The 15,859-nt window shown below is 38.8% G+C and overlaps 1 protein-coding gene across 1 annotated transcript; it reads right to left on the bottom strand.

The window, feature by feature from the left end:
* Positions 1-1,210: 1,210 nt before the first annotated feature.
* LOC128690271 (protein O-linked-mannose beta-1,2-N-acetylglucosaminyltransferase 1-like) lies at positions 1,211-14,819 on the bottom strand. Its single transcript, XM_053778875.2, has 12 exons — positions 13,248-14,819; positions 12,640-12,846; positions 10,041-10,263; positions 7,757-7,884; positions 7,216-7,429; positions 6,919-7,042; positions 6,564-6,762; positions 6,151-6,335; positions 5,162-5,270; positions 4,669-4,749; positions 3,887-3,996; positions 1,211-2,218 (listed from the first exon to the last, which is right to left on the bottom strand). The coding sequence occupies exons 1-12, from the start codon at positions 13,941-13,943 to the stop codon at positions 2,047-2,049; spliced, it is 2,448 nt and encodes an 815-aa protein (XP_053634850.2). The 5' UTR covers positions 13,944-14,819; the 3' UTR covers positions 1,211-2,046.
* Between the last annotated feature and the right edge of the window lie 1,040 nt (positions 14,820-15,859).

Below are 15,859 nucleotides of genomic sequence, written 5' to 3' on the forward strand. Positions count from 1 at the left end.
TCTTAATAATTTTACAAGCTCAGTTTTTTGTTGTACTTCTTTCAGTTTATCTTTGTATTCTGTGCAATTTGCAGTATGTTCAAGGTGAGGTCTAATAAATTCATCACAGAAAGCTAATATTATTTCTGATGTTTTGTACCCAGTTTTTTTCTATGAAGTTTAGCATTCCATAGATTTTGCTGTTCATTGATAGATATTGTTTTTATATAGTGTTTGTGAAAATTGTAAAAAGAATTGGGTCATGGGGCAATCCATGATAAGCTCTGCTCTTTATGCTGTTGCCACTAACGCACTTTTGTCAGTACTAATCGTCTTTAATCCACGCATAAAGTTAGTCTTCTATACTGTGCCCCTTTGTTTTAGTCAACGATCTTCTATGTACTACCATAACTTCTTTTATGTATTTGTTAAATATTGCCGTTAGTGAATACGCAATTGGGTAGCATCATACTTTTATAACTAACAATTAGTTTAATCTGCCAGCCTGATTTGTTAAGGTTCGTTGTTATTATTATCATGGAGGGTTAAGCCTGTAGGCATTTATTAATGTTCAGCTTCTGTACATATTTAAATGTGTTAAGACTGGTAACATTTATAATGTTAGTTTTTTAGATGAAGACCCTAGGTTATTATTTTTATTATGTTATTATTAGTAGTATTAATACTATTATTTTTATTATTATGGTCAGGAGAAAGTGGTAATCCCATAGGCATCGTACAGAGCATGGAAAATGTGGGGCAGTTTTGTGGCCTTGGAATGTTTTCTGCTCTGTAATTAGTAAACACTGCGAAATTATTTTTGAATCCTAAGGGCGTATGTGTTTTGAACTGGATAAGCTAATGGTATCTGCTGCCAGGATTTCGCATAAGTGGATGAGGTCACCATCCAGGGTGAGAACAAGATCCAGTATGTTAGTCCCGCCTGTTGTACGTATAATAACCTTTGTTATGATGCTGCTACCCATCATGTTTGTGACAATCTGTCTTAGAAAGCTGCTTCCAGTCATGTTGGCAATTTTGCTGGCTTCCTAGCCCCCAGAGAGATCGTTCCAGTTTATATCATGGAGGGGAGAGAGAGAGAAAAAAAAAAGGAAAGAAGAGAGAGAAACACCAGCCTTACTGTACATTTATTACAGAGTTATGACAAGGATTAAATGAAAAACTGAATTCAATATATTTTTTTGCATAAAACATGCATTTTTATTGTCAGTGAAATATAAAATATTTTTATATACCTTTATTTTAATATGATGGGTGAATTTATTATGCAGGGTTATACTAGTGGGCGAACCTACTGCTCTAAAGTCTAAATTTCTGCCTAAATTATTATTATTAGTAGTAGTATTATTATTACATTCAAAGGGGGATGGCTAAATACATAAGGATCATAAGAGCTTGGGGAATGGGAGGCAAGCTGGTTCGACTGAAGGAAGGGGAGGATACGTCAATTTTTTTGGATCAAGAGCCCTTCGCCAGCATGAAGACTCCTTTCTTGAGAGGTCATCCCAAATATTACATCTTTCACTGTTGATATTAACTCTGTCCATGGTTGTTGCAGCATTCCGCAATATTAACTCTGCCCATGGTTGTTGCAACATTCCGCAATATTAACTGTCCATGGTTGTTACAACATTCCGCAATATTAACTCTGCCCATGGTTGTTGCAACATTCCGCAATATTAACTCTGCCCATGGTTGTTGCAACATTCCGCAATATTAACTCTGCCCATGGTTGTTGCAACAATCCGCAATATTAACTCTGCCCATGGTTGTTGCAACAATCCGCAATATTAACTCTGCCCATGGTTGTTGCAACATTCCGCAATATTAACTCTGCCCATGGTTGTTGCAACATTCCGCAATATAAACTCTGCCCATGGTTGTTGCAACATTCCGGTATTGTCACCTTTACAAATTATCAGTATCTAATTGTAGCTAATTCAAGGTATTCTTTATAAAAAGTGCTTGGAATCTTAGTGATTAAGATATATTTGTCTTATTAATTCTATAATACTAGATTCACTGTTACTCGTTCCTCAGAAGTGGTCACTCATAGATGGCGAGGTTGTTGAGGTTGACCTCGTCCCAGAGAGAGAGGACTGTGACCCTGAATATGAGACGTCGTTGGCTGGGTGGTACCTTCCTGAAGGGGTGGAGGGAGGCGTAAGTCATGGCCTCCTGTGTCGCACTGTAGATATCCCCCGGGTCCTGCGTCAAGCTGGGGAAGTGCGAAAGTGTATCTAGTAGTAAAACACACACACACGCTATACATCCTGCTTATTTGGAAGCAGTTGGCAAGAGAGCACACATGACGAAAGCAAAACTGTTGATTATTTAAGAGTTCAACCACAAATTATGATAATTTACGTATTTTCGGCCTATTTCCTGATTACCATTAAAAGTAAAATATTCTGACTAAGATCCATTATTATAAACTAATGTGCTTTTCGTATTATTTTTAAAAAGTGTAAAATCGAAAAAAAATGAGTTGAAACGTGTGATGGGAGATGGAAGCGTGGAGAACAAACCTGATGTCAGACGTGGTGATGAATCTAGAAGACTAGGCTTGATCTTTCCTAAACTAATCAGTTATAAGAGATTCGATTAGAACTATAAGGAGTGAACGATGATGCAGTACCAAATTTTGCGTGGATGTAGGGATATAGAGAAGGAAGCAATAATAGGAAACCTGATTATAAAAGAAGACGTTATGATTAGATGATAAATTACCGAGAGGAGTGAATTAAGAGAAACAAAAGATAAAACGACACAAAAGAGGATGACTTGCCTTAATGTGAAGTGCAAGAAACCTATAGAAAAAAGGAATAAGAAAAATAAGGAGAGGAAACATGAAAAACAATTAAAAAGTGTAGTGCAACCAGGGTTGTTAAAGGGTTAATGTGAAGAGTGGCAGTGCATAGATCACTACACAGCAAGAAATATGGTAGAAGGCAGGGTGATATGTAAAAGAAGAAATGGTATACATAATCAGGAAGGGAAATAAAATACAATTGGAGAATGATAAAAGCACCAGAGACTAAAACGAATCCACAGTAGCTCCATAGCCACATAAGATGTAAGACTTGTGAGAGACCAAGTGTTAAGGTCACTAGCCACATAAGATGTAAGACTTGCGAGAGACCAAGTGTTAATGTCATTAGCCACATGAGAAGTAAGACTTGTGAGAGACAGAGTGTTAAGGATGAGAGACCGAGTGTTAAGGTCACTAGCCACATAAGATGTAAGACTTGTGAGAGGCCAAGTGTTAAGGAGGGTGAGCTATGAGGAAAGACTTAAGAATTGAACTAATGACCTTGGAAGATATGGGCTAGGGGAGACTTAATTATGACATATAATATGTTTTGAGGAATGGACAGTGTGAAATTGGCCAGTTTGCAGTGCGAGGACCAGGAAGAATAGAAACTAAATACGCAGATGAACTATTTGGATGTTATGAAAAACTTAATCAGTCTTATTACGGTAGGGGAGTGAAGGAACTGCTTCGACGTTAGGAAGGGCAGAGCCCAAGAGAACAGATGTGATGTAATGGTTTACAAAATCGACAATTTGGAGAATGAAATACTTGTGCAAAATTTGGGAATTTTATTGAGGGTTTCGCCAGCCAGTGGCTTCTTGTCTTCATCTTTTATCGTTCTTCTCTGTATTAGACTGAAGAAGCCACTGGCTGGCGAAACGTTTCGTCAGTAAAGATTCCCAAATGTTGCACAAGTGACTCATTCTCCAAGAGAACAGGAATCATTAATGTCAGTCAGTATAGTTCGAGAGGTGAGGTCAAGAGAGGAGTGTCAACCACGCACTCACACGCAAAAAAACACTCATGTAGCCAGCGTGTACCACATGTTCATATTCCCGTTTCTGAACTCACCAGAAAGGAGACTTGGGACAGCCGATGAGGTAGAGCTGGTTACCATAGAAGGAAGCTGTGTACATCATGTGGTAGTTTTCACGGGAAATGTGGTCGTCGAGGCCTAGACACTGTTGGAGTGAGAATAGATGTTAGAGTTTCACCGGTAGTGTGCGTGTGGAATTAACCATTTGAATTCGTAAAGGGTAAGCTTTAGCTCTTGGTATTTGTGTGTACAATTACTTATTTGTAGTTACAACAATGAAGCTAATGCTCGTGGTGTCTCGTCGTCTGTTATAAATTTAACGTGTAAATTTACATATTCTCATTGGTTTCGGTTTGCTGTGTATCTCAGATTTCAAGTTATATTTTTTTTTGCTTGTGATGAAATTATTTATATGTCTTCTACAGTGCTTCTTGCCTAATAGTTAAAAGTTTGGGACTTCTTGATCTCCAATCTCCAGTCTTCAAAGTAGAGTATTTCCGGTTCTTTTAATCTGTTCACTTCTTTTCTTTATAACTCCTATTTCTCATTTCCTGTTTCTAAATTCTTTGTTCTAAGCTTGTTTGTGTCATTCATCGAAATAAGTGGAGGCTTGATTCTCCGTTAGACATGTTACCAGCCAGTGCACTTGTCTCTCTACCACAGATGAAGAGCACCTACAAATATCACCAAATAAATTGATGAAATAATAATCGGAACTTAATTAAACATGTGGAAAAAATGTAGGGAATGAGGTGTAGGCGAGAGAGGGCACATTAAAGAGGAAGAGAAAGAGAGAGACACTAATAAAGCAATTCACCCTGGCGGCGACATAGTAGGCCCACGAGGAGTTGGTTGTCTCGTCTTGTTGCTTGATATACACTACGTAGCTCTGGTTAACCTGAAAAGAGTGCCAAGGAAAAAATGCACTTTACAACGCCAGCTTTTATTACCACACTGTATCACTGTGTTGAATTTAAACGTGAAAAAGTCCTGTACGGAGCGACATGATGTTTTAATAAAAGCTTGGTTTACATCGTGAGTATTTTCTTTATTATCAGTATGCCATTTGGATACTGGCGCCTCACTGTTGAGGCGCCAGTATATACAGTAGTTTAGGTGTTGGGGTTTCCACCGCGATTTGCTGTATTCAATATGTACCTGATGCTGAGGTATAGCATGTCACTGAGATAGTGCTGGGATATAAGCATGTTACTAACATGGTTCTGGTACTGTATAGACGTGTAGCTAACCTGGTGCTGGTGTATAGACATGTCACTAACCTGGTGCTGGGGTATAGGCATGTCACTGACCTGGTGCTGGGGTATAGGCAAGTGGTCACAGGGATGTGTCCTGAAACGCACCACGTGACCCTTCCGTATGTTACTGGTATGAAACTTGATGTAGTTTGCCAGCTCCGCCCTGTTGGATAGCCACAACAAAATCACATACATCTGCGTTGGGTGTATAGACCAGATCAACATACAGACTATAGTAACCTGTGCCATAGTAATATTTGGTTTATATTACTGATGTGGGTCATGGTAACGTTTGGAATTAAATACCATGCGGAACATAGTAGCAGTGCGAATATAGTTATATGTATATGTAAGTTGTATCATTTACTTGTAGAAACAAAAATTACTAATATTATTATTATTACTATGGGGAACATAACATATGGAACATAACTTTTGGACCATAACAATAATGAGGATTGTTTTACTTACTCTAGACGACTGAGATGACGTTGATAAGTGTTTACTTACTCGTGGACGACTAAGATGACGTTGACAAGTGTTTTACTTACTCGTGGACGACTAAGATGACGTTGACAAGTGTTTTACTTACTCGTGGACGACTAAGATGACGTTGACAAGTGTTTTACTTACTCGTGGACGACTAAGATGACGTTGACAAGTGTTTTACTTACTCGTGGACGACTAAGATGAGGTTGACAAGTGTTTTATTTACTCGTGGACGACTAAGATGACGTTGACAAGTGTTTTACTTACTCGTGGACGACTAAGATGAGGTTGACAAGTGTTTTATTTACTCGTGGACGACTAAGATGACGTTGACAAGTGTTTTACTTACTCGTGGACAACTAAGATGACGTTGACAAGTGTTTTACTTACTCGTGGACAACTAAGATGACGTTGACAAGTGTTTTACTTACTCGTGGACGACTAAGATGACGTTGACAAGTGTTTTACTTACTCGTGGACGACTAAGATGACGTTGACAAGTGTTTTACTTACTCGTGGACGACTAAGATGAGGTTGACAAGTGTTTTACTTACTCGTGGACGTCTAATGTGACATTTGGGAGAGTATTGAGTGGACGTTGGTTGTAGTACTGCTGTTGTTCTATGCCAGTGACGTGAACACCGCCGCCACCACGGTGCTTGGTGCGAGGAATCTCCGGCACCAGTATGTCTCTTTCACCCATCACTGCCTGTCGTACCCACAGGTCCCAGTCCACATCCTGTAACACACGTTTTTAAATCTATTTGATATTTTGCTCGCCCATCTTCCATAAGTGTGACAGGTGGTGATGAGTGGCACACTACTTGTTAAGTTTATCTAATGGTGAATCATATATTCAGGATAAATCCATAAATTAATTACATTTGTATTAAGAGGCATCGTGTATTAAACATACATGAACTCAGTTTGACCAGTTTCACGAAAGATTTAGTATAAATGTTCTAACCAAATGTTTAGGGATCCAGTTACTGGTCATCTCTCTTGCCACTTGCCTCCTGACCATCCAACCACAAGCAGGAGCTCCATGAACTCTGTAGAGTCGAGACGGTGAGTGAGCTGTGTGGGGAAAGGCGTTGTGGTTGTAGGCGTTGACGCACAAAAGCTGAGAGTCTGAGGTGAGAAGCGCTGCTGTCTGCTGGAAGAACCTATGCAGTAATATAGATCAGTGTCTCGGCGTACACCCATGTTTATGTCAGTGTCTGATAAAGAATCGTTTAAATTTATAATACTTTATTTTATTTTATCTCTCGCTCTAACATTTCATTATTAACCATTAATATTCTTAAGAGCGAGACGCTTACGGGATAAAGTCGGGAGACAAGTCGAGGTCGTCTTCCAGGATAATGGCCTTGTCAGCTCTGGGGTAATGTTGGAACACTTGAGTTAAGACAAATTTTATGTGGGAGTTGATACGAGTTGTTGAACCTGTGTCAGGAAGGTAAATCTTTAAGACTAAGACACAAAAGTGTGCAACTGTATTTTGTGGTATGATAATTTAATTCTACATAGAGATTCTCACAACTGATAAAATATTTTCTTTCATAGTTTTTTTACAATTATCTTTAAGAAATTGAGAAGAGAAAATGTGGGCCATTTACCCTTGGGTGAAGGATTATGGTGATGGATCACTGGCACCTGGAGGAGGGCTGCCAGGGCTTGAGCCTCGGGGTTGTAACCATCAACAAAGATGGTAATGGGTGTGTTGGTACCGCCGGGGCTGGCCCACACCTGCCCTACCTGACGCAAGACGTGGGGCAGCCGGCGAGCTGTTACTATGGCAACAGGAATCACTTCCTGCATCCTGTACTCCACCTGATGCAAGAAACAGCACAGCTATCATGTTAAATCATAAACATTAGGAAGCCAAACAAGCTTGTTGTTCTTTCCTTTTAGAGTAAAACATTTCTGCATTTCCTAAGCTCCTAAAGGCGTTTGTTTACGCGGATTATTAATTACTGTACATAAAAAACATACAATCGATTTAAAGCAATTAGTTTAAACCTGTATTTTTTTTCATTCTATGGAAGAAATCATTAAAATTACATTTTGACAGTTACATTTTACGGTGAAACTTATAGCACTTTCGTAGCTCACTTAAAAAATATTGTTGGTAGTCGCCATTTGGTACAAATATCTTACGGGGTTTTGTGGAAGAGGTGACCAGGGTGGGTCATGACAGGTGCAAAAGTCACCGTAGCCCTCGTAAGTGTCGCAGAAGGTGGCCCTCTCTTGCATCCCTGCAGCACTGTACCAACCACACCGCTGCTCTGGAAGAAACATCTTAATCAACTGAGGTAGCTCCCTATTTGGCACATACTCATTACTAGTGATGAAACAGCGCTTGAATATAAGTAGTAAATATAAGGAGATGGTACTTAACAGTATTTGTGCATATATATTGTGTTTAAATTAATATATATATGTTTATATGTTTGAAGATACATGTGTACCATCGCAAGACATTTTCTTTATACGCTCACACGGTACGATTTATTATTATTATTATTATATATATATATATATATATATATATATATGTATGTATGAATGTGTGATAAAAGACGGATTAGTGGTATTAACATATCCTTATGGAAACAAAAAAACGTACTCTACTTGTTTAATTCGTTTACAGAAAATTTATGGGCACAGTGCTGATTTTGTTTGGCCCAGAGGTATGCTTATATAATCAGTGTATTCAGTAAAATAATTTTGCTAACTCAGCTCGAACAGTAATTAATTATTTAGCTCAGTTCTTCAGTTTCCTAACTATAAGTGCCATCAAAAATATTATGCCACCCCGGCTATGTAATGATAAACTTAAGGAACAGTAATCAGAAAGGAAAACTTGTGTAGCAGTTAGATTACCATAGTCCCAGCAGAAACTTTATTTATATTGAAGCTGAAATTTCAACGTGTCATGAATGAAATAGGATGAAAAGTAAGGAAATGTTGGAGCCTCAAACTGTTGAGCTTACCGGCGTGAGGACGGCACACTGACCCTGCACCACCGACGTTAGAGCCTTCATACACAAATAACCCGCACATAGGAGAGAGAAGTTTATGACGACGTTCCGGTCCGACTTAGACCATTTACAAGTCACACTGACATACGAGAGTGAAGGAGCCACTATATATAGGCGGTCCAAGTCGGGCTGAAGCGTCGTCATAACTTCACTCTTCTACGTATGTGAGGGTTATTTCTGTATTGTTCTAATCGCGGCATTGTGCATTTTTGTTCTTTAGAGTCTTATTATCACATTTTCGTGTTATTTTGTAATTATGGAACTGAATCTTAGGGTTGTGAGGAATATTATGTGATGCCTAGCACCTTAACTACTGGGAACGCTTGGAAGCACTTGACTTGTACTCGTTGGAACGCAGGAGGGAGAGATATATCATAATCTACACTTGGAAAATCTTGGAAGGAATGGTCCCAAATCTGCACACAGAAATCACTCCCTACGAAAGTAAAAGACTGGGCAGGCGATGCAAAATGCCGCCAATAAAAAGTAGGGGCGCCATTGGTACACTAAGAGAAAACACCATAAGTGTCCGGGGCCCAAAACTGTTCAACAGCCTCCCATCAAGCATTAGGGGAATTGCCAATAAACCCCTGGCTGCCTTCAAGAGAGAGCTGGACAGATACCTAAAGTCGGTGCCGGATCAGCCGGGCTGTGGCTCGTACGTCGGACTGCGTGCGGCCAGCAGTAACAGCCTAGTTGATCAGGCCCTGATCCATCGGGAGGCCTGGTCGTGGACCGGGCCGCGGGGGCGTTGATCCCCGGAATAACCTCCAGGTAACCCTAAGACTTAAAGATATAGTTAGCACTTTGAAGTTCGGTGTTGCAGTGTTAATATTAAGACTTAAAGACATAGCACTTTGAAGTTCGGTGTTGCAGTGTTAACATTAAGACTTAAAGACATAGTTAGCACTTTGAAGTTCGGTGTTGCAGTGTTAACATTAAGACTTAAAACATAGTTAGCACTTTGAAGTTCGGTGTTGCAGTGTTAACATTAAGACTTAAAGACATAGCACTTTGAAGTTCGGTGTTGCAGTGTTAATATTAAGACTTGCATTTTCAGTGAGGTTCTTACACTTCATCACTGTTCATAGTTTTAGATTATCTGACAAATTCGCTTGGTTATTAAACATTGTTTAATATAAGAAAAATGAATATCGAACCAATTATAAACATTGCAGTCATGTGAGTATTATAGAGAAGATTCTGTATGGAGAGAATTTGTCACCGCAACGGCATTTGAAAATGAGGAGACCAGGAATCACTGTTTAAGTCTCCGTTCATCAGTTCTCGGTTAGTCATAACTTAAGTTGCACGTACTGGCGGGTGTAAACACTTGGTGCTTCTCACAGCCCCCGCATATCCAAGAAAATAACAAGTTTTACAGAAGCTCAAGTACTCACCCTCCTTGCGAGGTACAGAGACGCGTAGTGCTAGAGGAGACACGTCGAACTTTGTAAGGTTGTGCTGTGGGAGAGATGTGGTAAGGGCCTCAAGTACTACCCCGCCACCCTTGTGCACCAGCAGGCACCACACGTCCTTGTAGGCCAGTCTGTCGATGTAAAGTGCGCCCATATCCTCCAGCACCCTTATTGTCTCTTCTCCCAGGAATAACGTGAAATCTGGCTGCAAGTTATTTACTGCACGTTATTTACTGTAAATTGGAAAATATAGTTCATAAGTCTTTTTCATAAGCATGTTTTCCATGTAAAAGGCTCTTTATATCATCTGAAGCCAGCTGAAGAGTTTCTGTGCGTAACTTGGTGTGGTGCTGCAGTAATAATGATACACAATCTTAACTTCAGCAGTATTATATGTTTGGTCAGAAATTTCTAAAACTAATTACCAATAAGGGACAGGCATTGTTACTTATATTGTGCTAGTTCAGTAACCGTAGTTAAGTTCATTATATAAACCAGTGTTTCTAAATTATGGTGTGCACATCCTTGGATGTGCGGTCTGAGGGTGCGCAAGAACCCCTAATGGTGGAATTCGAGTTAGTATCCTCTATTTTATTAGGCTTCAAAACATTTGACTTATCTTTAGTTGGAAACATTATCATTTTTAATAGGTTACATTCCAGAGGATGGATGCTGAGGAAAATCTAAAGAGTGAAACTCTCCTCAAATGCCTCCACTTCCGCTGATCTTTGTCTGGAACTCCAGGTCTATCCATCGCAGTGATAGGCAAACCTCAACACATCAACAGTATTTTCTTTTATTTACGTATTTTTTCTTATTTTTTATTATTTAAATTCATAAGATGCCATAACGTTGAAATATAACGGTGGTGGTGCTGTTTTAAACACTGGAGAGACAGAAGTGATGGTTGGAGGGGTGTCCGGACAGTGTCATAGTTTGGAAGGGGATAGATGGTCCTGAAAGTTTTGGAAGTCCTGACATTAAGGAATTACTTTAAAACTGCCAGAGAAACTTCTTCGTATTACAGCCTGTCCCCGTTTTACTCGGTTCATTGTATTACACTGGATAGGTTACGTAAACCTGTTAGAAAATGGGTATTGAACCACAGACATGCAAATTACGAAAAATGTTACTTGAATCTGTTTAGTTACCCTAGATAAGTTATGCATAATTTACTATATAAAAATGTTGTGGAAGTTTAAAATTATGTATGAGTCCTAAATAATAATTGACACGTCTGGCATCGCACTACCTAATACACTAACACGTCTGGCAGCGTACTACCTAATACACTAACACGTCTGGCAGCGTACTACCTAATACACTAACACGCCTGGCAGCGTACTACTTAATACACTAACACGTCTGGCAGCGTACTACCTTAACACACAAACATACTATTTTTGTATACAGTAGAGTACAATATATAATTGATATTGGAGTAATTGATATGTATAAACTACTTGATAGAAAGCCCCTTGTTATACACAGCATTTCGGGCAGCCTTAACTGTAACTTATAATTATTAGTCAGCTAGACTACTAGAATGCTATACTCGGCCATATTTGACATTTCAATACTGTGAAAATTTGGTTTATGAAATATATATTTCGATAGCTGGTTTAACAATTTGGTACAGTATTTGTATCTGGGAATACTGAGGTACAAGATATAAGTTGAAACAGATTGGTGATCATGTGAACATCAGTATGAACGCTAATATTATATGGATCAACAGGGCTGTTATTGATACATCAATCTTAAACATAATTGGTCTAAGCAGGATTTTAATCGGACCATTTTTGAAGCAGATGATGATTGTAGGGAAACTTTTTTTTACATTTTCGGGGAGTTCCCAGTTTTAGGGCCCTTTATTGGCGTGGAGTTCCTTTATAGGGCGAGTGGAACATGTGGTATATTGTACTGTCTGTGTTATGTTGCACAGTAGTAAGTGTGGATGTGTTGTACGTTCAGTAAGTTGAAACTTGAATAATGGGTGTGTGTTGTCTGGAACCTGATTGGGCGATTATTCTAACAGCTGATTTATGCTGGGTAACAATAAGTTCTAGGTAATTTGCTGTAGTTGATCCCCAAATACAAATATCCTAAGTGAGGTAAGGATAGATTAGAGAGTCGTAAAAATTATGTTGTTTGGGGAACACAGTAGCTTATTTTTGATAGAATGCTTGGATATTATATGTTTGTGATCATGTCTCCTGCTGTCTGAAAAGCAGAGAAGAAGAATCTGCGAATGGCCATATTTTTATTTTTAGCGATAAGAAGAATGGGAGAGAGAACGAACCGGAGTAAGATAAACCAGTAAGAGAAAGGTTGTGGGTAGACAAGAAGAGAGAGAGAGAGGTAAGAAAGGTTAAGTGATCTGACCAATTTTGGGATGGGTTTTGAGAGTTTGCCACACTGGCGAGTAGTATTAACCCTATTACCTTACTCTGGGAATTTTACATTGCCATAAACGTGAAAGTGATGATCTACCTTGTAATTATCTACCTTGGCTTTTTAATTCCTTACACACGTATGATCGAGTAATGGTCATTGGAAAATTATTAAGGTTGACACTTACTGCTCCTAAGATGATCAAGAGACGGCCATCTTGAATGTCTGCCAGGACCTGTAGGAAACCTTCATCAAAGGTGGGTTGCCAGGTCATGTGGGAGTGTGAAGTCATGAGCTGACCTGTGACCTGGTGCAGAGTGATGAGGTGGAGACCTGCATGAAGGCGTACAGGACCCCACCCCCAGCTCACCATGTGCTTGAGTGCACTGTAAACCTGTCATGGAGAGTGACGCTCGTGCGCCAAGAAAAAGCTGTATACAGTATGATACAAATCTTGTTAACTGATGCCGGACAAGGAATCTTTTTGTGATAAATGGTTTAGAAAACCAACAAGTTGCACAATTGTCTCATTTTCAAATCATAGATTACTGTAGTATGTTTAAGAAACTGAAAGACTAAGGGGAAATGTATTGTAAAGCACATTATTATTATTAATTTAATGGAAAACGCTAAATCTGTAGGAGTCAGACAGTGCAGGAAAATGGAAGGTAATCAGGTTTAATTTAAGGAAAAGGAGAGTCGTTCCAATTCCTTGGCTCAAGAGATTTTACCGGTATCAATGCACCCCTGTTCTTGAAGGACTAGTACAGAAAGAGAGAGAGAGACGAGTCTTACCTGGTGACCGTCTACTGCTAAAGTAACACCTGTCATGTTGACTGTGATATCCAGGACAATATGGTCGTCTACGCTTACAGCCGCGACATTTGAAGTTATATTTTCTTCTTGATTTCCTCTCGAAAAAAAAAATCCATCGGATTCATCATCTCCGGAGAGAGAAATATTAAGTGCACGGTCTCGAGGAAGGGGAGTTTCTGTAAGGTCTTGATATCCTCCGAGATAGGGAGCCTCAGTGTTTTCTTTCTCCTCGTTAAGAGAGACTTCCGAAGCTTTGTGTACTATTTCAGATTCATTTTTTGGGAAGAAATGCCGAGAGGTCTCTTCATTCTGGAAAATAAACTCTGTAGTGACCTTTTGATTTCTTAAAGAAGCGCCTTTGTTTATCTCTGAATGTGTTTTGGTGTGAGTTGATGATAAAATAACGTCGCTGTCTTTCACTGCAACATTAATTACATTGCTACTTATTTCCCTTGGGTTTATGCTAATTCCATCGTCTATCGCCACAGTTATGGACCCGTCAGGATTCCGAACTACTTCACTGTTATCTGGTCTTGTCACTGCTGCGTATTCACCATTACTGAACTTTTTAGATTGGCTTGGATCGTCTAAGTTGGTTACTACGCTAGCTATGCCGCCCTTAGTATAATTGAGAGTCAGGAAGATCACAAGGTAAGCCATGTCAATGAATGCCATCACTCACTGCTTTATATTCGGGTCCATTACTATGTTGCTTTGTGGTTTGTTAGAAGTAGTGTGCTAATAATAGGCTGATGTTGAAGATGCAGTTAGTAACATCGGAGTCTGTAATCGACATTACTTTAGGGCAGGCAATCACTGATTTTTCTCAGGAATGGTGTGTGAAGTCCCTTGACTTTTTTTTTTCTAACTTGGCCTTCTAATAGTGGATTTGCAACAATATTCAGGTATAACTATTTTCCAAGGTGACAGTAGTTCAAACTTGCATTGTTTAAAAAATACCTAAGCAAATTATGCCAGCAGCTTAGCACATGTACTTATACATTTATAACCTGTGCAAGAAAGGTATAAAATACCAACAATATCAATATGTCTTAACTTTCACATTTATAGCCTAGTTGTGTGTATCCAAGAACTCTGTGCAAGTTAAACGGATGATATACATTAACTGTAGAGACATAGCAAGTGGCTGAAGTCGTGTCTTCATTGTATTCATCTGAATTGGATACTGATATATGCAGTAATATATATATGTCGTGCCGAATAGGTAAAACTTGCTATTTTGTCTTAAAGAGTAACGCGCTTCTTGCCAAATAAGGCAAGCAAAAATTTATGTATGCAGTAATTTCGCGAAAATCATTCTGAACCTAACTAAAAAATATATTTCATTCTGTTTGTTTATTATTAAATTATTGTAAACTTATCTAAAATATATTTAGTTGGACTAGGTTAAATTAAATTGAGCTTGTTACAATAAGGTTAGGTAAGTTTTCTTAGGTTCTTTTGGCACAAAATTATTTATTTTTACATTAACATAAATGAAAAATATATATCTTTAAACATATAAGAGAAAATTTTAGGACCTAATTTTAAATGAATTCTTGCTAATTGACCAATTTTACCAATTCGGCACGACACACACACACACACATATATGTCGTGGCATATAGGTAAAACTGGCCAATTAGCAGGAACTCATTTTACCTTTTCGGCACGACATGTAATTACGGTTCGAGGCTGCAGCTACACACTCGGTGAATATGCAAATATATAATTTTTTCCCTTTTCAAATTTCATGTAAAAGCACATGAATCACTTTTTCTTAAGAAGTCATTTCGACGGAATAATCTTACCAATTCGTAAAAAGTTGCATTATTTTTTTATTCAGAGCAGTCTAAATGATGGTAAAAATTTACTCGTATCTGGTATATTTATATTAGCAACACTGTATATACAACTTTGATCCTTATGAAGACACAGGACTGGTGGTACCAGACCTCAACACAGCAATTTTTTTTGTGAGAAATTCTTTCCCTGCTTACAAGAATGTTATTTACACAGCACTTGCAGGAAGTTTTGCCTTTTATTCCTTACTTCCATCTTTAAGTCAGGTTATTTTGCCTTTTGTTACGCTCTGGGAGTCGATCTTATTAATTTTATGTACTGATATGATGTATAATTTTTTTACGTAATGGTCAAAGAAATATAATTAATAGAAGGATGACTGGGGAAGTTGGGCCTCCGGGTGTTGTTTATCTTGTTGCATTGTTGACGTACGCCACGCTCGCGGCTGACAAGGATAATACCATTTACGTTTTTCCTGTACTGGTAGCTTTAGCCATTTTTTGTTTATATATAATTCGAACCCAAGACCTGTGCGCGTAGTGAATATAGGCGGAACACATGTGGTTATCATTAGACACAACGCCAGGCGAAACTGATCAGTGTGTGTGTCTAATGCGAGTAACTGACAGGAAATCCGAAGACACGTTCTGCTCTCTATTAATAGTAAACATTTGCTTAAGTTTTCCTGTTCGTGAGTAAAGTTAGTCGCTGGGAGGGATACTATGGAGGGTTTTGTGTTGTAATTATTGTTATATTTAAGGGGAAGCGCTAAACCGAAGGAGCCATAC

The sequence above is a fragment of the Cherax quadricarinatus genome, chromosome 32, assembly GCF_038502225.1.
Source record: "Cherax quadricarinatus isolate ZL_2023a chromosome 32, ASM3850222v1, whole genome shotgun sequence".
Lineage (NCBI taxonomy): Eukaryota > Metazoa > Arthropoda > Malacostraca > Decapoda > Parastacidae > Cherax > Cherax quadricarinatus.